Genomic DNA, 27,268 nt, shown 5'->3' with positions numbered 1-27,268 from the left:
AGCAATGAAAAGTTCAGCTCTTTACATGAATGGAATTCTCACACGCCGGGCTTGCAACTCAGATTTTCTACTTTCGTCCATGTCTACAATACGCCAGACCAAATTACATACAGTGTTGTCTGAATTCATTATGGTTACAATAAGGTAAATCCATCATGTGAATAAGCAAAGAATACACTTGTCACTTGAATTCTTTGTTTATCTTTGCTTTGGTCCTTGGAGGTTCACTATGTTCTTTTTTTTTTTTTTTTCCTGAATCACATGTAGTGCTCAATTCCTGTAAACCACTCCCATATGTAGGAGGATCATTTTGATTTAATTTCCAACTGGTTGTGCTGAATTGTCAGTGGTCGGTGTGACAACAGCCACAGAGCTATGGCTTTCCTGCTGTCCATTTTACTTGCTCTGCTAGTCTCTCTACTTGGAGGGCTTTACTTTTTAGGAGCATTCAGGCAACGGCATCCAGGAGAACCTCCTTTGGACAAAGGTCTCATCCCCTGGCTTGGACATGTTTTGGAGTTTCGCAGGGACACAGCAAAGTTCTTAGAGAGGATGAAGAAAAAACATGGGGACATATTCACAGTACAGCTTGGAGGGAATTACTTCACATTTATCATGGACCCTCATTCTTTTGGTGCAGTTGTTAAGGAAGCTGGTGCTAAATTGAACTTCCAAGTTTTTGCAAGAAAATTAGTGGAAAGAGTATTTGGTTATAAGTCTCTGGATAATGACTACCAGCTTCTTCATGCTATAAGCAGCAAATACCTAATGGGAGATGGGCTGGTGATATTGACAGAAGCCATGATGAATAATTTGCAGAACCTCATGCTACACAGTATTGGAACAAGAAAAGAAAAAAATACATGGATCGAGGACAGACTCTTTTTGTATTGCTACAATATTGTTTTTCGGGGAGGCTATCTGTCACTGTATGGCAATGTGCCGCCTGAAACATCTGGGAGCATTGAGAAGGCCAAAGAAATGGACAGACAACAATCAGACAAAATATTTGCTGAGTTTCGTAAATATGACCAACTCTTCCCCAAACTGGCCTATGGTATCCTGCCACCCGGGGAGATGATGATGGCAAAGAGGTTACTGAAGCTGTTCTGGAAGGAAATGTCAGTGCAGAAGATCGAGACTCAGAACAATGTAAGCGGATGGGTGAGTGACTCTTACCGAATGAGGGCAGAGAATGGAGCGAAGGAGTTCATGCAAGATCGATACATGTTCCTATTACTGTGGGCATCCCAGAGCAACACAGGGCCTTCTGCATTTTGGCTACTCCTTTACCTCTTGAAACATCCCGAAGCCATGACCGCTGTCAACGACGAGGTCGATAAGGTTGTGAGAGAATCCGGTCAGGAAGTGAGGCGCGGGGGCCCTCTCATCAACCTGACCAGGGACATGCTGCAGAAAACACCAATCCTAGACAGTGCCGTGGAGGAAACCCTCCGATTGAGTACTGCTCCTGTTCTTACCAGGGCTGTTCTCCGGGAAATGACCCTCAAAATCGATGATTGCCGCGGCTATCGTCTTCGTGACGGCGACTTTGTTTCACTCTTCCCATACACTGCTTTTCAGATCGACCCAGAAATCCACCCTGATCCACAATCCTTTAAATATGATCGCTTTCTCAATCCGAACGGCAGCAGGAAAACAGATTTTTACAAAGCAGGGAAGAAGCTCAAGTATAGTACAATGCCTTGGGGAGCTGGGCTCAGTATGTGCCCTGGACGTTTCTTTGCCACCAATGAACTGAAGCAGTTTATTTTCCTCATGCTATTGTACTTTGACTTGGAACTGAAGAATCCTGATGAGGAAATACCTGATATTGATACCACACGGTGGGGTTTTGGGACTTTGCAGCCCAACAGAGATATATATTTCAGATACAGACTTAGACTTTGAACTGCAAAGATTTATAACTGAAGAAATGACAGAACCGCCAAGCCATCAGAGTCTATAAATAAACGTAAAGAAAAAGTATCGTAAAACTTAAATATTGTAAAACTCACAGATTGTAGATGGCTCATCGGTGCTCCTCAATTTAATAGATAGCTATTTTTTTCATGCATCCAAGGAGCATGATGACGGCACTCTTTTCCGCAGAGGGGATGGGGTATCCTGTTCCCTGCTGAACATATTTGAAGTTCATGTTCAAGTTTAAGAGATTATTTCTCACATACATATACATACGGTCATAGATAGTATATGCAGTGAAATGTCATGACACCCGATGATTACCCACAATAAGCTCTGTAAGCTCTAAAAATACTAAAAATACTAAAATATGCATAACTGACACGAGGCGCTCGAGCAGGCGACCGCAAGGGCCGGCGCCACAATCGCGATTCTGGGTTCTATAATTATATAAAAGATTTAATTGTCTGTGTTGTATCAAATATACATTTAAATCCTCCAAAATGAACCTTGCCTTAACCTTCTTCCAGTGCTTACCTCAGGGTGAGCAACAGATAATGACCCCTTGAGATATTTACTAGACAAGGATATGAATTGTTTATATATACAAAAGTGCATGGAACAAATGGAGAACATTTTAGGGCCTCCTGGTTGCTCAAATAGAAAAGCATGTGTACCATATGCAGCGACCCAGGAATTTTTCCAGCCTGCAGTAATTTTCTGCATGTCTCTCTCTGTCTCATTACTTTCTTCTCTGTGATAATGTGTCTTTGGATTTGTCTAAGTACATGAGGTGATCTCTCTATAGGAACAAATACAGATGTGCTGTTGGTCAGGTTTGGTCACTGTATTGCCTGTACATGTTATTTGTCCTGAGGCCTCTTTTCTTTTCTTTTTTTTAAAAATTATCTTTAAAACCTAACCACAAGATTCCCATGTCAAAGGCATCTTTAAACATGAGCATAAATTATAATTGGAAAACTCAACAGAATTGCTGTGTGGCGCTGTCAGCAGACATATGGAACACATCTTTGTTTTAGTTGCATTGTGACATGCTCATTGTCCTCCCTGTGTTCTGCCCCCATCCCAAGGACATCTTATCTTGTGATGGATCATATAAAAGCGACGGCCAACTGATGGACATTGCTCTATGTACTATAATGTTGAACATTATGTGTTTCGTCTTCTGACTGTCACTTACTGCCATTTTGTTTGTAAATAAAGTAGTCTTACACAAATGTTTCTCTACCAGGGTCATATTTCACTGGAGCATTGTTCAAAACTAGCCTTGTGAGAGACAGACCTTGCGCACACAGCACGAAGTCTGGGTTTACTCTACTCTGAGCCCGTCCAGCCGTGTGATGGACCAATCGGAGGCTGCCGTCGTTTCAGGAGGCGGGATAGGCAACAATGGCGGCTCCCGAAGACAATCGTGCCGATGCAGCCATAGCATCAGATTAAGGAGAAATAGATGTTATAACGCCAATAAAACACGAACAAAAGCGCGCACTGTTGGATTTTATCAGAAGAAAACACATTTTCGCTGTTTTTCTGACTGGATTCGGAAAGAGCTTCATTTATCAGCTTGCCTGGTTTGTGACGAAGAAGATGTTCCTTGAAACAAGCAAAGTAACAATAGACTTGTTACTCATCAAAAAGCAAACACTTTTGTCCAAAGCGACTTACAATTATTCGTACACGACCCATCCTCACCAAGTCTCTCGAGCGGTGCGGCCGGGCCAGTGGAAACCCCTGCCAGGGCAGTAGTAAGCGCGTTGTATAGAGTTCTAGCTAGTGACTCCACAAGGTCTGCTGGTGGCGGACCTGGGGTGGAGACCGCTTGAGGGTGGGGTGTGGACGCTGGAACCGGTCGGTTCTGACTGGCACATGGGAGCAACCTCCCCTGCCCCCACATCTTGGCTCCTTCACGGCTGGGGCTAGTGGGCTCACTGCTTAAAGTGGGAACACCACAGGTCTAACGAGCACTGCCTGAGACCTGTTAGCGTAGTTGAAGTAAGCTGGTGTGAAGGCCGTGGCAGTAGTTGGACTGGGAGGTTGGTGGGTAACCAGGCTTGGGCTTTGCATGGCGAGGGGGCTAGAGCACCGCAGCATAGCTGGGCTGGGGTCAGGTTGTATGTCATAACCGTGCGGCAGCGGGGCAGGTAGGCTGGGAAAGGGCCCCTCTGGCTGTTGTAGCTGGAGGGAACTAACTTTAGCAGCTATCTGTGCACCAGCATCTGAGGGCCCCCCAAGCTGGGGGAAACTACAGTCACCATCTATCTCTCTTCGGTTACCATTTCACCATATGTAGCCATGAGCCACTCCCTAAACATCTTTCTGTCCAGTTCAGCAGCAACTGTGTCTTTCAGTGGGTGGTACTTTAACGCCGCTTTTTAGCTCAGACCAATATGACGGTGACGCTGTGGCGGCTTGGGAGACCACGTGGTTGTCTGCGTTCTGGCCATTTGCGTTTGGCTGTTTCGTTCCCACCTCCATCTTGGCACACCTTGGTTCCTCAGCTTTCATTGCCCCTCGGCGTCCGCATCTCCTCCATGGTTATCTGGCCAACGGCGATGTGAAGCTAATCCCACTTCTGACACCAACGTGACGCTCAACGGTGTTAACCAGACGGATGCAATGAAGGAGAAGCAGAACGTAGGGTTGTGGGAACCTGAATGGTCTTTATTCCCAACGGGGGGCGTACAATAACCCGGGGGTTGAGGTGTTCAGTGAGAACTAAATAATCCAACTTTGTTTGGCTGCGTCCCGTCTCTTTGTATACACACACATACACACACGCTGTATATGTGTATATATATGTGTATATATGTGTGTGTGTATATATATATATATATATATATATATGTGTGTGTGTGTATATATATGTGCGTATACATATATGTGTGCATATACACTACTCACAAAAAGTTAGGGATATTCGGCTTTCGGGTGAAATTTCAGGATGAACCTAAAATGCACTATAACCTTTACAGGTGAACTTAATTTGACCTTCTCTAAACTTTTGAATGCACATGTCCAACTGTTCAATGTTTCAGTACTTTTTGCACAACTTGCTGTTCTCTAACAAGGAGCTCAACGGCAAAATTCACAACAGCTGTTTGATCCATGAATCGACCAATACATTTCCTGGTTCAATTAGAATTGGTATTTAAACAGTCCTCTTCATCATGCTGTTCACATTTTGACAACATGAGACCAAGACGACACCTAACGACTGATCAACAGGACCTCGCCATTGTGAGGCTTCAAACAGGATGTTCTCAGAGGGAAGTGGCCACTGAGCTTAGAGTGTCACAGAGTGTCATCAGCAGGTTGCTACAGAGATACAGAGAGACTGGAAGAGTCACAGAAAGGCATAGAAGTGGACGTCCACATCCCACACTGATGAGCGCTTCATTGTGAACAGTGCCCTGCAGAACCGGATGATGAACGCCACTCAACTCCAGGCACATTTAAGGGAGGTGAGAGGCACCCAAGTGTCACGTCAGAGCATTCGAAACCGTTTACATCAGCGTGGTCTGCGTGCTAGACGACCTGCAAGGGTACCTGACCACACCAGCAGGTACAGGCATCATCCTCTTGCATGGGCCAGGGAGCATTTACGCTGAACGAGGGACCAGTGGCCTCAGTGCTGTTCTCTGATGAAAGTCGATTCACGTTGAGCAGATCTGATGGCCGCCAACGATGTTGGAGACGTCAAGGAGAGCGCTATGCATCAGCCATGTATATATATATACTGTAAGTGTGTGTGTGTATACAGTATGTGTATATATACATGTGTCTATGTGTGTGTATACGTGTATACAGTGTGTGTGTATGTATATGTGTGTATATATGTATATATATATATGTGTGTGTATATATATATATATAGTGTGTAAATGTATATATGGGTGTGTGTGTGTATATATGTATATATTTGTGTTTATATATATAAAGGCACTTCATCTGCATTTAATGTTGTCAAAGATTCAACTTTTATACGTACGTAGGCGTTTCTCCAGGCGTTATTTCAGACATCTTTACAATCCTTGTTTTAGAGGTTTCGCCAGAGTTGTTCGTTGTCGTATCGTTGTGGTAAGCTGAACAGTCTTTATTCCCTGCCGCGAGGCGTACAACTATTTTTGGATATATATATTTTTTCTAATAGTAACAATGTTTAAGCTGGAGCCGCCTTCAGTGTGGCTTAAAGTACATGAAATGCGTAAAGTATACTGCCAGTCTTCATAAAATCTGACAACCTAAAGAATTTGGTGTAGTCATCAGTGTTATTTTCTACAATGTCTTAAATGAGACTTCCACAAAACCTTCTGCATTTAGCTGATGATGTGTTATCTTTCAAACCAAACTACACAAAGAAAAACACGGATATGTGCACAACTGGCCCGGACGTCTGGCCACTGCTATTAATGCAGTAAAATGGCAAACCAAAAGCATGTTATTTTGACAGTAACTTCTACTACATAGGTAATTCAATGACAATCTAGTAATCTACTTCTTGTCTAGCTTTACAGGTTCGGTTCAAGGATCCCACAGTTAAGGCCTGGTTAAGTGCATCCAAAGCCAGGGGAATTCTTAATCCTAAAGTTTGTCTTAAGGGTGCTGTAATGCTCCAAGAGAGGCAGCTTCAAAGTACCAGCAGGGGGCATGCATGGCACACCTGTGGCAAAGACCTCCTCAGGGTCTGCCGCACTGTCATTTTCTAAAAGTAGAAAAAAACGAAATGAATTGACTGCAAATAGTATCCACATGACTTAATTTGACATTTAAGAGAAAATCTACAAACCTTCGCAATCAAGATGGTAGTCCGCCCAAAAGCTTCTTGTTTTGTCCTCCTGGACCCTCTTGTTGCTTCCATCTGGACTAAGCTCTGGTTGGAACAGGTCCTCCATTTCTGTAGCAGATGATTTGTTATCCAAATGGCAGGGAACAGGGGTCAGGACCGTAGGATGCTGCGGCATCGCTGTTAAAAACTGCAAGCTGGCAGGTCCATCCTTGAACCTGAACTACAATAACAGGTTGCCTGCAAAGTTAAATGTGCACTCTGTAGCAGCTACTAAGCAAGGCAATGAGACGGTGACACCATTTTTTTACGCTAAACAATAATTTTTTTTAGCAACAATAAAAAGCAAAAATACTTTTCTATCACACTGTGGTTTCTGTGAATTGAATACAACCTGAGGTACTCCTTCACCATCGAGTGATTTTCCTCCACCGACTTAACATGTTTGACGCACCCTGCGGTCTGCAACACGGTGCTGGTTCTGTACAATTAGGTCTTGCAGGGTCTCTAATGAGGATGCATTATGGATCTAAAAAGTATGAGATGATCTTCACTCATTTCAAATGCAAAAAAATAATAAATGGTAATTTCAGAAAGCTACCTTGAAAGAAAGTTAAGTGGACAGAACTGCTCCATTTTACCATTATACCAATTTACTTGAGATACTCATCAATTTAAGAGAGCTCATCTTGTTTGGTTATTAATTTCAGAATCGCTTACAATTGGTCAGAAAATCTTCAGTCGTATAAATGCACACTGTGATGCGTTGGTACGCCTTCCCCACTGTTCTTTCTCTCCCTGGTATATTAGTTATCTTCGTACCATCGGGGTAGAGCAGAAGATAGGGACCAAGTTTTGTTGAAGTCCTTGATTTTTTTTTTCCGCCAGCTTTGCGTAATGGCTCAGCATCTGACTGTGGTACCATTCCTCTCACAGGTTTTAGCACTCCATCCACCATCCGCATAATGCCTACTGTAATGGAAAAATACTGAACTAACCCTATACCTGCTTGTTATCCCATATCTGCTTTAGACAGGAACATTTTGTACTGCTGGCCCTTTTGTCGGGCAGGTCACAATCACAATTTGTTAAGCTGAGATGTTGAAGATGTTCAAACAATTGCAACTGCCTTTGAGACATATGCGTATGACTACACCCTTAGTGACTGCCTTTGTGTTACTTGTCTTTGCTATTTCTCTGTGACGTGTGAAGTGCTTCCCAATGATCCCGATCTTCTATACCAGGCCTGGCCAACCCGCGGCTCGCGAGCCTCATGCGGCTCTTTGGCTGGTTTCATGCGGCTCTTAAGGGGCTTTCACATGACAAGCGTCAAAAACTCAGAAAAAAAAAAGCGCAGCCATTCATTCCCTATTGTGATTATAAAATCGCTATGATATATCACTCGTTTTCCACCGCGGATCACTTCCTCATTTACTCAAAGCGAACAGCAGCAGGAGTCATGTCCCATTAACGCCTGTTTTATTAGTCCAAATGCCGCGTTTACACCAAAAGCGCCTCCATACAAAGTCAACGCGGCATTAGGACTAATAAAACACCAAATAAGATTCAAAAAAATTTGGAAGTTTATTTTCAACACTATTGACATGGTTAGTAGTCAACATATAAGATGGATCGGCCGGTGAATTGCGTTGCGTATCGAACATCTCCGATGGAGAACTGTGAAGGCTGGAGGGGTGTGTGTGTGTGTGTGTGTGTGTGTGTGTGTGTGTGTGTGTGTGTGTGTGTGTGTGTGTGTGTGTGTGTGTGTCGCGACTCGCGAGCTGCAGGAGGAGGACCGACTGAAAGCTGCTTTAAGGGAAGGGACCATTGAGTTCTGGAAAAGTGTGCCAATGGAAAAATGCCCCAATGTCAAACGGGCTGCGCTTAAGATACTGTCAATGACACCCATGTGAAAGAATTGCTTCGAGTGGCAACAACGGAATTCAAGCCAGATTTGAAGAGCATTGTTCAAGACAAGGAATGCCAGAAGTCCCACTAAGCAACATGCATAGTAAGAGAAAAACGCTATTGTTAATTATTATATTTTTGTTTGTGGACTTGGTTGAACTGAGAGGTATACCGCGGAAACGCAGTACTTTCAGTACTTACAGTACTTACTTTTTTTTTTTCAAAAATGTGGCCAGGACTCCGGAACACCTAGTCCCAGGTATATGTGGATGGCCAAAGCATCAGATCGTGTATGGTAGGCAAGAGCCAAAACTGATTCTTAAAGGTTAGGGTTTAAGGGACACTATTGAATAAATTGACCCAACATGAAAAAAATACATCCTTATCATTAAACCCGTCCAATAAGTCCAATTCCCCCCTCTATGAATAAATAAACAACAGTACTTTTTGAACTGAGAGTTTGTGTGTGTGAGACAGTGCACACAATGTTATATTTTTGTTTGTGGACTTGGTTGAACTGAGAGTTTGTGTGTGTGAGACAGTGCACACAATGTTAATTGTTGAAAGTAACTGGCCTGTGGTCTTAGTACTCCATCCATCCATCCATCTTCAACCGATTATCCTTAGTCGGGTCGCGGGGGCTAGGAGTCAATTTCTGTCATTATCATGTTGGTGTGTGACATTTACAATAAATCTGGCTGAGCAGAGGTCTGTGTGTGTGTGTGTGAGGAAGGGATGGGGTGATGTTCATGTGTGCCCATGTGTATGATGTGGCTCTTTGCAGTAACACAGTAAAAAAAGTGGCTCTTAGTCTCTGACTGGTTGGCCACCCCTGTTCTATACAATAAACTTAAGACTTAAGTTACAGTTGTTGTATTTTCTGTTCAACCTGAACCTTAACAACCTGAAGGCTGAGTCAATGAACCTGAAGGAACCGCTTCATTGACGCACTACAAATATGAGACGGAATGGACTACCAGCAAAAGGATTAGCCCAAATCAGCAAAGAGAAGTTACCTTCACACGTTTCTCTTTCAGTGGTTCTTTTTTCTTTTTGAAACATGATTGCCTCCACTCTTTTAAACTCCGGAATTAAGCCAGTGTACTTTATCCTGTGCGTCCTGCTTCAAACAGAGTCCAGTCAAATATCATTAAGAGAGCGCATAGATCACTGCTAATCCTGTTGTTCACGCATCCAGTATTATGATTTATACTCAAAACAGTATAGAATGTGGATACCTAAGCCTAAATAAGTTATCTTTCAAACTTCACTTGTGCCGGGCTTTTCGGCATCATACAAGAATTTGACGTTCTTGCCACTGCAGAGCGCCGTTGCAGAATGAAGGTTGAATCCACAAAAGACAATACATTGTAATCTGTAATAAAACAGATTAAGTATCGTTAGGCTTGCGCCCAGAACGTAGGAGTGGATGGACCTTTCTAGGGGGGTCCAGTCACCGGGAGCACCAAACATGATGGTATAGCATGTACAACGCGACGTAGATACTCTAGTGACTGAACATGATCAAAAGGGAACAATGATAAGATTGATGTATTGTTTATCAGTGTGCTCTGCATCCTGTAACACATCACCATGGCCAGGGAGAGAATCAGATGTTTGCGTCACAGTGACATTCATAGACAGCAGTTTGGCGACTTATGTAACGGAAATAACGGTAAACGCAGCTGTGTGGTCAACATACAAAGTCCGCTTAATAGTACCCTACCTATTGAAACCAATTGTGGCCATCAACCAGAACCTCTTTTGCACTGGACACTGCTTAAATCTTGTTTGTTCATCATGGTATTATGCTCATGCTGCCTTGTCCACTACGACTGTAGTATTACATCAGATTGAAAAATGTAGGCTTCTATTCTATTATTTTATAAGGGAAATTACTCAGCCAATTAATTTGAAACCTGGTGTTCCACACATGGTAGACTAATTGTAATGTTACAAAGCTCCCCGTCTGATAAACCGTTGCACTTGTTCAATGATGATCGACAGGTCTGCTCGCCCTTGCTTGAACGTGTTGTAAATACAAAACATTTGCATAGAACAATTTCTACGGTTAATCCACTTTTGCTGTAACGTCAGCCTTGTGTCATTATGTCGCCATACACGGGTTCAGCTAAGGTTGCATTCATCTGACTGATAATGTGAAAATAATATTCCAAAGAGGTAGTGTGTCCAAATGGCAATAATCAATGAACACATAGGGATTCAAACACACGTAAGGTGAAAACAAGAGAGCGCTACCAGAAGTCGCCATACACCCCCAGTGCAGTACGCACTGGGGTCAAGTCAAAATTGAGCATACCCATGCAAACACACACACACACACACACACACACACACACACACACACACACACCTGTGTAATGTGAATAAGCTGTGAGAGCACAGCTTATTGTTTAATAAACAATTGAACTCGACATTTCTTTGTCTAAATATCTGTTTCGGCATTGACTCGGGATAAAGTTGGTTCTATGTTAAAAAAAATAAAAGTCGATTTTATGTGGTAAACTACTTTTGCTATGTTGCTGTAGCTTAGCTTGCGACGTTTCTCTGCGGTGTCGCTTCAGTGTGGTAAAGCTTCAGCTTATGTCGGTTAACTGGTAGCATAGCTCACAACACTTTCCAAGTAGCTTGCCCATGCTCGTTTTCATACACAAGAGGCCAATTCATATTAGAAACAGTGCAACAACCCTAAAGGCTGCTTTATACTTCAGCGCGGAATGGCTGCTGTAGTTATGCCGTGGCTCTCACACCGCCGCCGTAGCTTACGTGGATGTCTCCGGAAATGTAGCTACACGTCAGGGCGGCGCAAGAGCGGCGATGGGGCCGCTTTTCCCCGCTACGGGTTTCCATTGTTTCAGGTTCATTTCCGCCGACAGTGAAAACCGAAATGGAGCCGATCGAAGAGAGGCCGACTGATGAGGTTCGAAAATATGTCAATTCATACGACCATCATCTTTTAATTACAAGGACCAGAAAATGACACTCAATTAATTGCTTGAAATATCAATCCAATTTATTTTTTTATCTGTGCTGTCAGCATGCTGGGCATACAACACAGTATTTGATCCGTTGCATCTAGGACAGAGTTAGTCTGCAAGTGGAGTTCAACTTCTCAACCTGCAATGCAACTTAATCCATTCTTTAATCAACAAGAACTGCTGCAATAACTCTGTGCTGTGGACGACCTGTGGGACAACAATTACACAGCGTTTTGTAACCCTCTTTGGAGAATGATCTTACCATGTTTGGGTCCATAAACAACTAATCACAGCTCCAAGAGGGGGAGAATCACCACAGGTGAGACAAATAAACAAAGAACCAAACAACATGTACGTGGAAAAACATGAACATAGATACCTCAGACGACATGTATCGACAAAACCGAATTAATCAGGTCCAGGAAAACTGGAACAGCAATCGGGCACGTGGCCTGTTCCTGTCATAGTTATGGTGGTAAATGAGGGAGGGGAGGAGAGGAATGTAAGCAGGAGGGTGTGTGTGTGTGTGTGTGTGTGTGTGTTTGTCTGTCTGAGATGTGTTCACCAGTGAGTGTAGAGTACTTGTCCCAGTTGGTTTTGGTGTATGAGGTCGGTATTATATCGTGGCGCCTCCAAGCAGCGAAAAAAGGCCCCGAAGCCACCCCTGAGTCCCGCGACCGCACAAACACCCCACGTGTCTTCCCTCGTCTGCTGCTCCTCCCTCCGGCAAACTCCACACACACACACACACACACACACACCTGAGAATCAGCATCATCAACTGCTGTATTCTCCGGCTTCCCAGTCACTCATCGCTAGATCGTCAGCTAACTTACCCGAGTCCGTCGTAGTCTGTATAATCCAAGTGTCTCGTCCTTGTCTTCACCTGCCTGTCTCCTCCCTCTTTCCCAGTCCTCACCGGTCCGGTCCTGTCTTGCTCCACCTTGTCCGATTGTCCCGCCAGCACGGACCCGTTCCAACCCGACCAGAACTCTCCTGTCGCCACCAGTGTCTCGGAATAAAACTCATGTGTTTACCTGTCTGGCTACCGTCTCTGTGTCGTGCGTTTGAGTCCCTCCTTGCCCCGATCGTAACACAAGCTATATCAAGAATGAGATCTCAAGGCATGTAGATGTACATTTTTTATTTAATATTCTAAGCAAAAACAGGTCCCGCCAGTAAACACCATTAAAAAAATAAAATAAAAATTACGACTGGAACGTAACAAGTGCAGCCGCTTTAAATAACATTTTTACTCAAATACAATTTTGATCAAATCAAAAACAAAAATAAAATCAAATAATTCATTATAAAATAACCAATATATAAATAGGTCTAATTAAAAAAAAAATGCCAATCTATGGACGTATGTGTCCTAACAACACATCAACTTTCTGTTTCTCCCTAGAATTCTAGACGCTGCGGCTCCCTCTCGGCTCTATGTGTGTGTCTACAAGCGCAACCTGTCCGCGAGGGAGGGGGCGGGGCTTAGTTCTATATCGACAACCGTGATTGGTCAGAGGTGAAGGTTTCAGATCAGCTTCAGATTGTCCAACCTGACTGGCTTCCCGTTGCAACTTGCCTAGCGCGGAAATTAAGGATCTGCAGACTTTTACTGAAAGGATCCACCCTACTTCCCATTCGTGGTGGTTCCCGTCATCAAGCTGTTCCCTGGGGAGGAGTGTGTGCTCGCTGGCAGGTCAGATTTACGTCGCCCGTTTTTACACTTTTAAAAACTCGCAGTAGCTCGGACCCAAATGGCTTTGTAGGCACAATTTCCGTACATGACTTCCTGTCAATGTCTATCCCTAAAAAGGTTCACCACATTCTTTAACAGTCATCACAGAACCTCCTTTTTGTTTTTAAATAGCAAGATATACTGTATGTTCCTTAGGTTCAAGTATTCATCACATTTCTAGTAACATAAAATCAGCTAAAATCAATTAAAAATGATGGCGATACTTGGCCACTTTGATCACCCTCGAGGAAGGAAGGAGGGAAGGAAAGAAAACATATTTTAGAGGATCTGTTTGTAGGAGTCTTCATGCAGACAGAAGGTGCCGAAGCTTCCAATACCACTAACTCAAACAGGAGACAAATCTTCCAATAGATGCTTTTATCCAGAGCGGCAAATGCACTTCCGACTCAAGTTGAAGCGGAGTCGACAGACGAGGAAGAGGAAGAGGATGATGCCGGAAAGAGGAATCAGGGTGGCCAACATGTCTGTAAACACACAGTGAACCACGGTAATTTCAGTGAAGCACAGCCAAACACCAAGTGAACTAAAGCCAAACAGGCAGTCAAGTCAGGGCTGGGTATTGGCACTTAATACCTTTAAGGTGTCGATTGAAATAACCCAATAGCAGGTAGTATGGAAACTTCTCCAGCCAAACAATACCTGCATTCAATCCTTTTTGTACCCAGATGTAGAAAAAAAACGACTATTTGTGTGGTTTAGCTCACAGCCAATCACCGCAACCGTTCTTCAATTCAATGCAACGTGCGATTGGCTCACTACCGCAGCAGCAGCTACAACAGTCTGTCAAAGGACAGATTCACAATTTTTCAAGTCTGTCTGGAGAAAAAAAAAAAAAAAAAAAAAGAAACGACAGTCCGGTGTCCACACGAACAGTGAAATCATTGTAATCGCTGTAACCATTCTCTTGTACTGGCCATTTATTTAAGATTACACTCCCCAAATACTTCACTGTACCATTTTGTGCAGTTACTTAATAAATATTTTAATAATTTGAACACTTTCAAAATGTATTAGTGTAAAAATCCTTTGGATGGGCAGGAGTGGTGGTATTTTACGTAAATAAATGCTTCCATTCACATGATGGGTATAGTAGAAAAAAATTGGTATCGAATGAGTACTCTCTTGGTATTGGCGAAGTACAGCCAAACACCCAGTGAGCTACAGCCATAGGCAAATAGTTTGATAGTCTGTAAATGTCGTTGCTGCATTCAAACCTTTACTGACCCTTGTTTTCAGCAATCCAGCCAACTCCAGGATCAAGCAGCTCAGGACACACTGCAACGACAAACATGGTGCTGGGTCAATCATCGCTGTGACACAGCTCCTTTCTTCCAAGTCACGGTCCTCTGCCTGATAGATATTAGATATACTATAAAATACCATGACGGTACCTTGTATTGCTCTACAATTCCAGAAGGGATCAAGTATTACAAAATTACTAAATTATGTAAGTTTGGAAAATAACAGTCACACTCTTTAAAACTCTGCGTCACATTATTACCAAAATATTGTCAGAACTTATTTCATTTAAAATGAAAACACTCACGACAATATATTTGTAAAACATTTTTGCTGCATTAAAAAAAATAATAATAATAAAAAACCAATAGAAGAAGTTGGCGCTCCAGAGAGCTGAACGTACCGCTTTTCACCACCTTTATGCGCTCTCCACCACCCTCCACCATCAAATCTTGAAAGTCTTTCAGGTTCTTACAAACCAAGTTGAGAAGGTCGGATCCGAGACAAGGCACGCACTTGTAGTCGTCGGGGTAAGAGGTGTTGGAGCACGGCTGGAGACCCATATTTGATTTGAGCCACAGCGCGCCACTGCTAGTGGAAGAAAGGTAGACCGCGCTCAAATCCTTGACGTAAGCCTTGGCAGCGTTGAAACAGGTTAGGGCCATCTGTGGAGGTGGAGAAAGATAGAGGGACATCTAGTAAATGAGGGGAGAAAACACACACACACAAAATTTTTTTTTTTAAGATACCGCAGCGCCGGCACAGGCGACTGCAGGGGCCGGCGCCACTATTGCCTCGGACGTAAACAGAAGGAAAGTGAAGAGCCAACCCTCCGCCAAGGGAGGGCTCGACTGGATCGTTACGTAGACTTTCCTAAACATCAGCCACCACAGACAAGCCCCCCACCTTCACTGCGACCCGAGGCTAAGGTACTCCTGCGAAGCCCCTTTGTTTAGCTAAACTATTACTTACTTCCTGACGCAAAACAATAAAAGGAAACTCTCACCGTCAGCCAGGAAAAGCTCAATCAGACGGGGAAGCAGAACCGTGGCACAAAGTGTAAAACAACAGCAGCGGCGGCGTGCGGAGCTCGACAACCCTATGCTCGAAGTTGAACTTGTTGTTGAACTTTTGCGCTGTGTGGTGTGGTGTGTCGTGTACTGTGACGAAATCCCCGCTGGGCCAATAAGAAAGTGGACAGGAAGTGATGACGTGAAACTGATTTCATCCGTTTCTGAACTAAGCGAGTTCTACAACCCCGCCATATTTATCGGGACCTGGGAAGGAAATTCCCATACCAAACCACAAGTTATTTCAGAAGATATAAGATATTACAAGTAACCCCCAGCCCCCATAACCCAGGTAAAGAGAGGGGGAGAGAAAATAGAGAGAGAAAATACTAATAGTAATAATAACAATAATTGCCCCGAACAATAATACTACCGGTTAAATTAAAATGTTATTATGAAACATAAAAAAAATAATAACAAGAATGATAAAAAAAGATATATATTATATATAATAGAAATTCATATTTGAATTATCCACTATACTGCACGCCTCCCCTCAATCAGATGAACTTCTGCAAATTATAACAACCCACCAACGTCTCCCCCTCAGTCATACACACAGAGCATTACACCAGTTATTTGTGGCAGACTACTATAAAAAACATCTCTAACACCTTTTAACCTTTAAGATAAAAATATAAAATCCTCAATAAAAAGATACCGAAACCGTACCGTTAACGTGCTCCCAAAACACACGCGCTTTCTCTCGGCCTCTCTTACGAAATATATCGTGGCGCCTCCAAGCAGCGAAAAAAGGCCCCGAAGCCACCCCTGAGTCCCGCGACCGCACAAACACCCCACGTGTCTTCCCTCGTCTGCTGCTCCTCCCTCCGGCAAACTCCACACACACACACACACACACACACCTGAGAATCAGCATCATCAACTGCTGTATTCTCCGGCTTCCCAGTCACTCATCGCTAGATCGTCAGCTAACTTACCCGAGTCCGTCGTAGTCTGTATAATCCAAGTGTCTCGTCCTTGTCTTCACCTGCCTGTCTCCTCCCTCTTTCCCAGTCCTCACCGGTCCGGTCCTGTCTTGCTCCACCTTGTCCGATTGTCCCGCCGGCACGGACCCGTTCCAACCCGACCAGAACTCTCCTGTCGCCACCAGTGTCTCGGAATAAAACTCATGTGTTTACCTGTCTGGCTACCGTCTCTGTGTCGTGCGTTTGAGTCCCTCCTTGCCCCGATCGTAACACAAGCTATATCAAGAATGAGATCTCAAGGCATGTAGATGTACATTTTTTATTTAATATTCTAAGCAAAAACAGGTCCCGCCAGTAAACACCATTAAAAAAATAAAATAAAAATTACGACTGGAACGTAACAAGTGCAGCCGCTTTAAATAACATTTTTACTCAAATACAATTTTGATCAAATCAAAAACAAAAATAAAATCAAATAATTCATTATAAAATAACCAATATATAAATAGGTCTAATTAAAAAAAAAAATGCCAATCTATGGACGTATGTGTCCTAACAACACATCAACTTTCTGTTTCTCCCTAGAATTCTAGACGCTGCGGCTCCCTCTCGGCTCTATGTGTGTGTCTACAAGCGCAACCTGTCCGCGAGGGAGGGGGCGGGGCTTAGTTCTATATCGACAACCGTGATTGGTCAGAGGTGAAGGTTTCAGATCAGCTTCAGATTGTCCAACCTGACTGGCTTCCCGTTGCAACTTGCCTAGCGCGGAAATTAAGGATCTGCAGACTTTTACTGAAAGGATCCACCCTACTTCCCATTCGTGGTGGTTCCCGTCATCAAGCTGTTCCCTGGGGAGGAGTGTGTGCTCGCTGGCAGGTCAGATTTACGTCGCCCGTTTTTACACTTTTAAAAACTCGCAGTAGCTCGGACCCAAATGGCTTTGTAGGCACAATTTCCGTACATGACTTCCTGTCAATGTCTATCCCTAAAAAGGTTCACCACATTCTTTAACAGTCATCACAGAACCTCCTTTTTGTTTTTAAATAGCAAGATATACTGTATGTTCCTTAGGTTCAAGTATTCATCACATTTCTAGTAACATAAAATCAGCTAAAATCAATTAAAAATGATGGCGATACTTGGCCACTTTGATCACCCTCGAGGAAGGAAGGAGGGAAGGAAAGAAAACATATTTTAGAGGATCTGTTTGTAGGAGTCTTCATGCAGACAGAAGGTGCCGAAGCTTCCAATACCACTAACTCAAACAGGAGACAAATCTTCCAATAGATGCTTTGATCCAGAGCGGCAAATGCACTTCCGAATCAAGTTGAAGCGGAGTCGATAGACGAGGAAGAGGAAGAGGATGAGGATGATGCCGGAAAGAGGAATCAGGGTGGCCAACATGTCTGTAAACACACAGTGAACCACGGTAATTACAGTGAAGCACAGCCAAACACCAAGTGAACTAAAGCCAAACAGGCAGTGAAGTCAGGGCTGGGTATTGGCACTTAATACCTTTAAGGTGTCGATTGAAATAACCCAATAGCAGGTAGTATGGAAACTTCTCCAGCCAAACAATACCTGCATTCAATCCTTTTTGTACCCAGATGTAGAAAAAAAACGACTATTTGTGTGGTTTAGCTCACAGCCAATCACCGCAACCGTTCTTCAATTCAATGCAACGTGCGATTGGCTCACTACCGCAGCAGCAGCTACAACAGTCTGTCAAAGGACAGATTCACAATTTTTCAAGTCTGTCTGGGAAAAAAAAAACAAAAAAAAAACAAAAAAAAAAAACGACAGTCCACACGAACAGTGAAATCATTGTAATCGCTGTAACCATTCTCTTGTACTGGCCATTTATTTAAGATTACACTCCCCAAATACTTCACTGTACCATTTTGTGCAGTTACTTAATAAATATTTTAATAATTTGAACACTTTCAAAATGTATTAGTGTAAAAATCATTTGGATGGGCAGGAGTGGTGGTATTTTACGTAAATAAATGCTTCCATTCACATGATGGGTATAGTAGAAAAAATAGGTATCGAATGAGTACTCTCTTGGTATTGGCGAAGTACAGCCAAACACCCAGTGAGCTACAGCCATAGGCAAATAGTTTGATAGTCTGTAAATGTCATTGCTGCATTCAAACCTTTACTGACCCTTGTTTTCAGCAATCAAGCCAACTCCAGGATCAAGCAGCTCAGGGCACACTGCAACGACAAACATGGTGCTGGGTCAATCATCGCTGTGACACAGCTCCTTTCTTCCAAGTCACGGTCCTCTGCCTGATAGATATTAGATATACTATAAAATACCATGACGGTACCTTGTATTGCTCTACAATTCCAGAAGGGATCAAGTATTACAAAATTACTAAATTATGTAAGTTTGGAAAATAACAGTCACACTCTTTAAAACTCTGCGTCACATTATTACCAAAATATTGTCAGAACTTATTTCATTTAAAATGAAAACACTCACGACAATATATTTGTAAAACATTTTTGCTGCATTAAAAAAAATAATAATAATAAAAAACCAATAGAAGAAGTTGGCGCTCCAGAGAGCTGAACGTACCGCTTTTCACCACCTTTATGCGCTCTCCACCACCCTCCACCATCAAATCTTGAAAGTCTTTCAGGTTCTTACAAACCAAGTTGAGAAGGTCGGATCCGAGACAAGGCACGCACTTGTAGTCGTCGGGGTAAGAGGTGTTGGAGCACGGCTGGAGACCCATATTTGATTTGAGCCACAGCGCGCCACTGCTAGTGGAAGAAAGGTAGACCGCGCTCAAATCCTTGACGTAAGCCTTGGCAGCGTTGAAACAGGTTAGGGCCATCTGTGGAGGTGGAGAAAGATAGAGGGACATCTAGTAAATGAGGGGAGAAAACACGCACACACACACACACACACACACACACACACACACACACACACACACACACACACACACACACACACACACACACACACACACACACACACACACACACACACACACACACACACACACACACACACACACACACACAATTATTTTTTTTTTTTTAAGATACCGCAGCGCCGGCACAGGCGACTGCAGGGGCCGGCGCCACTATTGCCTCGGACGTAAACAGAAGGAAAGTGAAGAGCCAACCCTCCGCCAAGGGAGGGCTCGACTGGATCGTTACGTAGACTTTCCTAAACATCAGCCACCACAGACAAGCCCCCCACCTTCACTGCGACCCGAGGCTAAGGTACTCCTGCGAAGCCCCTTTGTTTAGCTAAACTATTACTTACTTCCTGACGCAAAACAATAAAAGGAAACTCTCACCGTCAGCCAGGAAAAGCTCAATCAGACGGGGAAACTGTACCGTGGCACAAAGTGTAAAACAACAGCAGCGGCGGCGTGCGGAGCTCGACAACCCTATGCTCGAAGTTGAACTTGTTGTTGAACTTTTGCGCTGTGTGGTGTGGTGTGTCGTGTACTGTGACGAAATCCCCGCTGGGCCAATAAGAAAGTGGACAGGAAGTGATGACGTGAAACTGATTTCATCCGTTTCTGAACTAAGCGAGTTCTACAACCCCGCCATATTTATCGGGACCTGGGAAGGAAATTCCCATACCAAACCACAAGTTATTTCAGAAGATATAAGATATTACAAGTAACCCCCAGCCCCCATAACCCAGGTAAAGAGAGGGGGAGAGAAAATAGAGAGAGAAAATACTAATAGTAATAATAACAATAATTGCCCCGAACAATAATACTACCGGTTAAATTAAAATGTTATTATGAAACATAAAAAAAATAATAACAAGAATGATAAAAAAAGATATATATTATATATAATAGAAATTCATATTTGAATTATCCACTATACTGCACGCCTCCCCTCAATCAGATGAACTTATGCAAATTATAACAACCCACCAACGTCTCCCCCTCAGTCATACACACAGAGCATTACACCAGTTATTTGTGGCAGACTACTATAAAAAACATCTTTAACACCTTTTAACCTTTAAGATAAAAATATAAAATCCTCAATAAAAAGATACCGAAACCGTACCGTTAACGTGCTCCCAAAACACACGCGCTTTCTCTCGGCCTCTCTTACGAAAAATATAGCCTATCAAGTTCTTCATTGAGCATCTACTGAAAAATCAAACAGAATTTTTTTTTCTGAGAGAAAAATAAAAATAAAAAAAATAAAATAAAATCTGGATTCTGAGGACTTTTATTTTATTTATTTATTTATTTTTAATTCCAATTTTGAGGTTCAGCCTTTTCACAAACCGTAGGAGTACAAATGCAAATGAATCAATTTGGTCTTTAAACAACTAATCACTACTCCAAGAGGGGGAGATTCACCACCGGTGAGACAATTAAATGTAGAACCAAACAACAAGTACACAGAAAACATAAACATCGTATGACGACATGCATTGCACAAGACGCAGCCACAGGCACAGAACCTGGGCCGCGGGCGCCAGGCATGGACCGCAGGCCCGGAGCCAGGCCCCGCGCTGACAAATCGACACCCAGCGGTGATCGACCCCCATGCCCACCTACGGCCCGCGAAAGGGCGAGTTCCGCCACACACCGCAGCCAACCACACGCCCCAACCCAGCCGCGAGTGCTCTACTCCCTTTCCACAACACGGTAAACTGCACTTACAATTTCAATGCTCATATTTTTCCTGGCTGATAAAATGTATTTATAATTTTATTGTTTTAATTTTATTTATTTATTTATTTTTAAATAATCGTCTTTCAATGTCCATCCCAATGTATGGAGTCGATCACAAATTGACGATTATAATCGTAAATCTCCCCAAGCCTAAGTGGTAGAAAGAAAGAGAAAAAGAAAAGGGAGAGAGGAGAAATTCCACACACAAAAAGACACGGAAGTTGGAGGGAGCTGTAGTAAACATGGTGTGGTAGCTATTTAGAAAAAAATGCAACATGGTATTGGAACGGGGATTGGATTAAAGGTGTCCACATTTGTGTTGGATTGAAGGTCGTCATGTTGACTTGTCAAATTGTGAACTACAGCAAAAACTGACAGAGGAAAAGGGTGACAACCCAGAGGCGGAGAGTACCAGGACATTACTGTCAAACACATTTTTTAAGTCTCTGTAATTACTTAAGTATATTTCAGTTTCAGACTTGAGTTATACGCTCAGTTACACTCTTTTTACTGTACTTCATCAAGGTAAAACAAACAAATAATATTCAGGGATTAATCTCTCAAACTAACAATTCAGGATTCGGGATTTTGTAAAGGACTAGGATCTGCATGAGCACTGATCTGCAGAAAACAAGCGACAGTAGAACGTTGTATGCTGTATTATAGGCTCTGTTATATCAGGGCACTTATAAGCGCATTTAAGAGCAAGTACGTGTCACTGTGGAGTCATTTTTGTCAGGATGTTTGCGCTTTTACTTGGGAAGGCCTGACTACCTCCTCGACCGCTGCCCTGATGACACAGCGAGAAAACACCTTCAGAAGGTGTGGCCCGATACGGTGTGGCAGCGCCTGCCTCTTGCACAATCACTTACACATTCCTGCATTCAACGGCTAAACATATTGCACTTGCAATGTCACGGAAGAATATTGCTTTTGTACGACAGATGCTACATTTTTTTTTTATATTGTCTCTATTGAAGCCATCCTGCTTGCCATATTACACAACAGTGCTTTTGTTTGATGGGGGATGCCTGCTATTTAGAATTCTGACAGTGGAATTCCAGGACGAGGTGCATGTTAATCTAATCCAGTGGTTCTCAACCTTTTTAGACCAACACCCCCCTATCCAATGTTTCCACACACTTCCCCCAGAAGACAGCAGGAGTGGATCATGGACCAAAAGTCTCAAACCATTTGCCAAAGCGTAAATGCAATCCCAAATGGGTAGACGACTTTGATATATGTCCATTGGTTTTGAGGCTGTGTTCATAGTACAGTAAAGTTACAAATTCCCTTATGCCTCTTAAAAATATAATAACTGTCGGCAATGGGCATGTTGAAGAAGGTTTCCGCTGGAAGCTATTATAGATGGTTTCATTATGTCATATCTGATTGGCAGTGACCCCAAACAGCCTCAGTCTACTCCAGTGTTTCCGCCGGTTTTTGACTGGGAAAATCTGTCGAAGTCCGTCATATTTAAAACTCTCCGGTGCTAATGTCCGGTGAAAATAATTCCCTCTAAGCACAATTTGATTTAGTGCTGGGCGATTAAAACGATAACGATAATTATTGCCATGTTTTTTTTCCCCCTTGATGTCAAAATAAAATAGACTCAATCATTTCGATAAGAAATTCAGCAGATCTGTTCATTTCCGCGTTCAGCAAGTTGCAACAGGAAGCCAATCACGTTTGTCGATATAGAAATGATCCACAGTTCACACGGAGCGAGCGTCCAGAACTCTGTTGAGGAGCAGAAAGATGATGTGTCGTTGGAACACGTACATCCATAGTTTAGCGTTTTTTTGGATGTGAAGTTCCGACCCAAAGCAGACGGTAGACATTCATCTTGTTAAATATGTGGACGGGACGTCCGACAGAGACGGACAACACCCCAGACTTTATTATTTATTTAGACCTACTTGCCATATATATATATATATATATATATATATATATATATATATATATATATATATATATATATTTTATTATGTATTTTAGTGAAATGTTAATTAAAGCGACTGCACTTGTTACTTATTGATCGAACAGAAATTAATTGATTAAGTCGTAATATTGGTCATTTTATTTATTTATTTTTATAATAGCTTTTACTGACGGGACTTATTTTATTTTGAATATTCAATAAAAAATATTATTTATCAACATACCTTCATGATGTCATTCTTTATATAGCCTGCCTCTCAATTGTTTTTAAGCTCAATAAACACAGATAATATTTGACCAGAATTTCTCCGGGACATGAAATCTTCCAGGACACGTTGACCGGCACCGGAAACGCTGGTCTACTCCTGTCTTTGCTGTTCAGTCTGTTGAGTTTTGGTATATTACCTTTATTTATTATTCATTTATTTTTATTCATTGTATTGTTTGTGTTAAAATTGTGGCATTTCTCCATCCTGGTATCGCCAGACCAATTCACAAATGCATATTAGTCTGGAATCTCTCAGTTCATTTTCAATTTCCAACGGGCGCGGACGAAAATGTCTGTGGACACAATTGGATGGACCTACAGCCAATTACAGCAACGAAACGTGTGACACAGCGCTCAGCGAGTGAGTTTGTAAATTCAACTTTTACCAAATCCTGTGGGAAGTACGGCAAACACATCTTTCTTGTTAACAAAAGATTCTTTAGGGAAAATATACAGTCCAGTTTGTTTAATCGCGATAGCGGAATCAACAGACCGTGCCAGATCAACGGCAGCCATCTTGGTAAGGTCCCTCAACAGCTCTCCTCTGCATCGTCATCGTATCAAACCCGCCCCATGTTAGACAAACGGTTGTCGCTTCCATTGGAAATCCGCTTGAATGACAGGGTGGCCGGACCAATCTGCGAGAGCAAATGAACCATGAGCTCGCAGATTGGTCTGGTTCCCGGGCTAAGAGTTTCCTGGTTTCTCTACAAAAATCTACGGTATCTGCTAGTACATTTTCAATTGTAGGTTTTTACCCTGAGGCCTTTCTCCTAATGACTCCAATGGGTGCCGATCTGCAATAGTTCCTCAATCAAACGGTTATTCTATTACCATTGCAAGCAAACATTTGGTTTTCATAAACATTGTGAGTATAAATCAGGGGATGCCATTTAGGGAATAACTAACAGGGGATGCCGTTTAGGGAATAACACCATTCAACTTCTTGCACTGTTCCTCGGTCTCAGGGAGGAAAAGGCAAAAAGTCACCTAAAGGGGAAACAATTTTCTCTTTTTAAGGCTACTTTGGTCAAGTACTTAGGTTGGGTGCTTCTAGTGAAAATGTTTTTCTGAAACCATCTCAGCTGCTGTATCGCAGGTAAAGGACATGAATTATGGCTAGTGCGTATTAAACAGTATATATGATATACACCGAACAACTACAAACTCAAGAATCTTCAATTTTGTTGGAATTAAAATGAATAAATTAGATTTGGGCTTGGAGGATTAAGGAAATCCCTATCGGGGTAAAATTAGAGAACGGAGAATGTGGTTGTTATCTGGGAGCGGTGTCCTCAAAGCGTTTTCAGGTCGAAATCGTTCTTCGGGACGTTCTTCGAGACACAGTAGATACTCATTAGTAATTTGATCCAAATGCAACTCTAGGAGTTCAAAACTACTGAAATTGATCACATTTCTACTGGGGGGGGGTGCTTTGCTTAGGGTCAAAAGCCAGCAAATTGTATTAGCAGAGCCTGGGAATATGCATAATGCCCCTGCATTTGACCTGGGGTTCGTGTGGTATTTGATCATTGCATTATTGTATACAGTGCCACAAAAACACACGTGGGAATGGACATAAAAAGAGAACAGAAAAAGGAAACACACCCAAGTAAGTGAAGCAGATCAGCAATACCGCTGACGAGAAAGAGCCGATTTGCACAGCCCCGCCAGACTGGTGCGGCCGAACACACACACACACACACACACAGGCAGACTTCAGGGCTGGAGGAGTTTAGAATTCGTGCATTCATTTGATTAGTTATCTCGTAGAAGCGGTTGGACAGTCACAGTGTTTAATGCCGAAAATTCAAATGTATGTATCGGTCTATAAATCAATTGGGTTTGACGGGTTGGCCATTATTTTCAAGCGAGCCCCCACGGAACAGTCACAGCCGTTGTCGCCGCCTTTCGCTTTAAATAGTTCAAGAAAAGGGAAAATAAAGACAGATAAAGATACGCAAACCCTACAAAAGTCCAACATAGTCCAAAGTCCAATCCTCTCCAAAACATCTGGAACATTCCCCAGGATTTCAAACGAAAAGACTGTAAAATGAATAAACAGCCATCGTCTGCCGTCACGCAGGACGGTCGCCGTCTTTCCAATTGAACTGTTAGAAACGGACACGAATCGGGCTCGTCAAATAAAGTTCATAAAAACTGACCGCACCTTATTTGATGGCTTCGCGTCCGGTCTACGTGCGTGGCTGGTGTCGGTGAATATGTTATGCCCCGGGAAAGGAGATCAGCGTGGACTCCGACGGACACGACGGTCGAAGGGAAAGTTAAGAGCAGCGGCGGCGCACGGCTAACTTAGCGCGGAAGTGAGATGATTATTAGACTGTTTTTTTGGGTTGGTTTTTTTTTACCACGTCTAGAACCGTACTTAGAGCAGTCAAACCTGGACTAGATAATAAAAAGAAGCCTGTATTGCATTTCCACCATAGTTTCTGATTTGTGAAGTTATTTTTCTATTTGTGTAAAATGCAGAATGCAAAAATTGGTGATTTCACTGCTTTTTTCCCCCCACCCCAATCTAGACCACATTGGACCAGGTCCATATCAAAAGTCACAATATTTAGACTGTTCAAACCTGGACTACATTATTCCAGGGAGGCTAAAGATTCTTTAAGACGGTTTCAGATTTGTGAAACCTTTAATCAACCGTGGAAAAAATAAATAAATATATATATATATATATATTTATTTTTTCACGGTTATTTATATATATATATATATATATCAATGTTACAGTATTACCACACCATGGCCTTTGTTGGAAACTTTACAAGTCTCCGTCTCTCCATTTCATTCATGATTGTCATGTGAATCTTGTCTTTCTAATTTAAATAAAAAAAAAAAAGTAGTAGAAAAGCTATGTTTACCTTTTGAAAAACAACCTAAACGTCTTCATGGATTGGTCAATCGATTCATTTACCCTTGATATTCGTCTTTCAAAAATGAAATGATTGCTGTTCTCCCCCCCCCCCCCCTCTAACTGGCCCCGGTCAACCACTCTCGCTGCTTCTGCCGACGTTCATTTCCTCGCTTCAGCCAAAGCCTTTACCATGGCCTGTGTCAGTGAGCTTGTTCTTCATTTGATCTATATATAAAGACATTTTTCGGAAAAACTTCCCGTCAATACTTTGTCGTGATTATCTACATTTAATTGAAGAAACATATAATGCATCTCGTTTATCTGTCCACCAACATCTGCCGTCATTTCAGACCCTGCTCTTCTTCTCCCGGCCACCAGCTGTCCTCATTGTGTTCCTATCTTTGCCAGTTATCCGACCTGGCACCTGCCTGCAGACATGGTCCTCATGATCCAAACAGTTTATACCGTGGACCTGCACAGTACCTGCACAGCAGCCTGCTCATTTACCACACTGTGTATGGTGTCTCCCAGTCACAGCGTTGCAGCCCTTTTCTTTTGCCTCAATCTGCCTGCCCGCAATTGTAATTTTAAAACGACGGACGTTCAGTGTTTAACTTTTTGACTGACTGCCTCAACCCTTTTTCCTGTTTGAACGTTTGGTGCCTGTGTTATGCCTGCTGACAAAGTAAACTCTGTTTTTAATGCTCCTGCTTTTTAAGTCTGTGAATCTGCCAAAATCCAGAGACTTCACAATGCACATGCTGTATTTTACACACACACACAACTCTATGTTTGCATTTATGCACAGTATGTACAGGTACTCCTCACTTAACGACCGAGTTCCGTTCCTAGGACAAGGTTGTTAAGCTAA

At 42.7% G+C, this 27,268-nt stretch overlaps 3 protein-coding genes across 4 annotated transcripts; 1 reads left to right on the top strand and 2 right to left on the bottom strand.

Moving 5' to 3' along the window:
• Positions 1-375: 375 nt before the first annotated feature.
• LOC307246317 (7-alpha-hydroxycholest-4-en-3-one 12-alpha-hydroxylase-like) lies at positions 376-1,911 on the top strand (the record flags this gene model as incomplete). Its single annotated transcript, XM_080022221.1, has 1 exon — positions 376-1,911. One exon carries the CDS (start codon positions 376-378, stop codon positions 1,909-1,911), a length of 1,536 nt encoding a protein of 511 aa, XP_079878347.1.
• A 10,850-nt stretch (positions 1,912-12,761) lies between these two features.
• LOC307246292 (uncharacterized protein) lies at positions 12,762-15,648 on the bottom strand. Its single transcript, XM_080022185.1, has 4 exons — positions 15,639-15,648; positions 15,036-15,297; positions 14,618-14,668; positions 12,762-13,857 (listed from the first exon to the last, which is right to left on the bottom strand). The coding sequence occupies exons 2-4, from the start codon at positions 15,295-15,297 to the stop codon at positions 13,751-13,753; spliced, it is 420 nt and encodes a 139-aa protein (XP_079878311.1). The 5' UTR covers positions 15,639-15,648; the 3' UTR covers positions 12,762-13,750.
• Positions 15,649-16,934: 1,286 nt separating this feature from the next.
• LOC307246258 (uncharacterized protein) lies at positions 16,935-25,785 on the bottom strand. Of its 2 annotated transcripts, none has more exons than XM_080022134.1 (4): positions 25,690-25,785; positions 19,216-19,477; positions 18,798-18,848; positions 16,935-18,037 (listed from the first exon to the last, which is right to left on the bottom strand). In XM_080022134.1, exons 2-4 carry the CDS (start codon positions 19,475-19,477, stop codon positions 17,892-17,894), a joined length of 459 nt encoding a protein of 152 aa, XP_079878260.1. In that variant the 5' UTR covers positions 25,690-25,785; the 3' UTR covers positions 16,935-17,891. The 2 variants fall into 2 exon arrangements, with proteins under 2 accessions (XP_079878260.1, XP_079878261.1); XM_080022135.1 differs by lacking the exon at positions 25,690-25,785 and adding an exon at positions 19,952-20,032.
• Between the last annotated feature and the right edge of the window lie 1,483 nt (positions 25,786-27,268).

Source organism: Zeus faber (genome assembly GCF_960531495.2).
Source record: "Zeus faber genome assembly, chromosome: 21".
NCBI classification, from domain to species: Eukaryota; Metazoa; Chordata; class Actinopteri; order Zeiformes; family Zeidae; genus Zeus; species Zeus faber.
This window is presented reverse-complemented; position numbering and strand designations above follow the sequence as displayed.

What these genes read in the sequence shown, in the direction of transcription:
- LOC307246292 (XM_080022185.1), bottom strand. Translation starts at nt 15,297, where the DNA reads ATGGCCCTAACCTGTTTCAACGCTGCCAAGGCTTACGTCAAGGATTTG. An exon ending in CATAAAGGTGGTGAAAAGCG is followed by an intron (nt 14,669 to 15,035) that starts GTACGTTCAGCT and finishes TTGTCGTTGCAG; the next exon opens with TGTGTCCTGAGCTGCTTGAT. An exon ending in CTGGATTGCTGAAAACAAGG is followed by an intron (nt 13,858 to 14,617) that starts GTCAGTAAAGGT and finishes GTGTGTTTACAG; the next exon opens with ACATGTTGGCCACCCTGATT.
- LOC307246258 (XM_080022134.1), bottom strand. Translation starts at nt 19,477, where the DNA reads ATGGCCCTAACCTGTTTCAACGCTGCCAAGGCTTACGTCAAGGATTTG. An exon ending in CATAAAGGTGGTGAAAAGCG is followed by an intron (nt 18,849 to 19,215) that starts GTACGTTCAGCT and finishes TTGTCGTTGCAG; the next exon opens with TGTGCCCTGAGCTGCTTGAT. An exon ending in CTTGATTGCTGAAAACAAGG is followed by an intron (nt 18,038 to 18,797) that starts GTCAGTAAAGGT and finishes GTGTGTTTACAG; the next exon opens with ACATGTTGGCCACCCTGATT.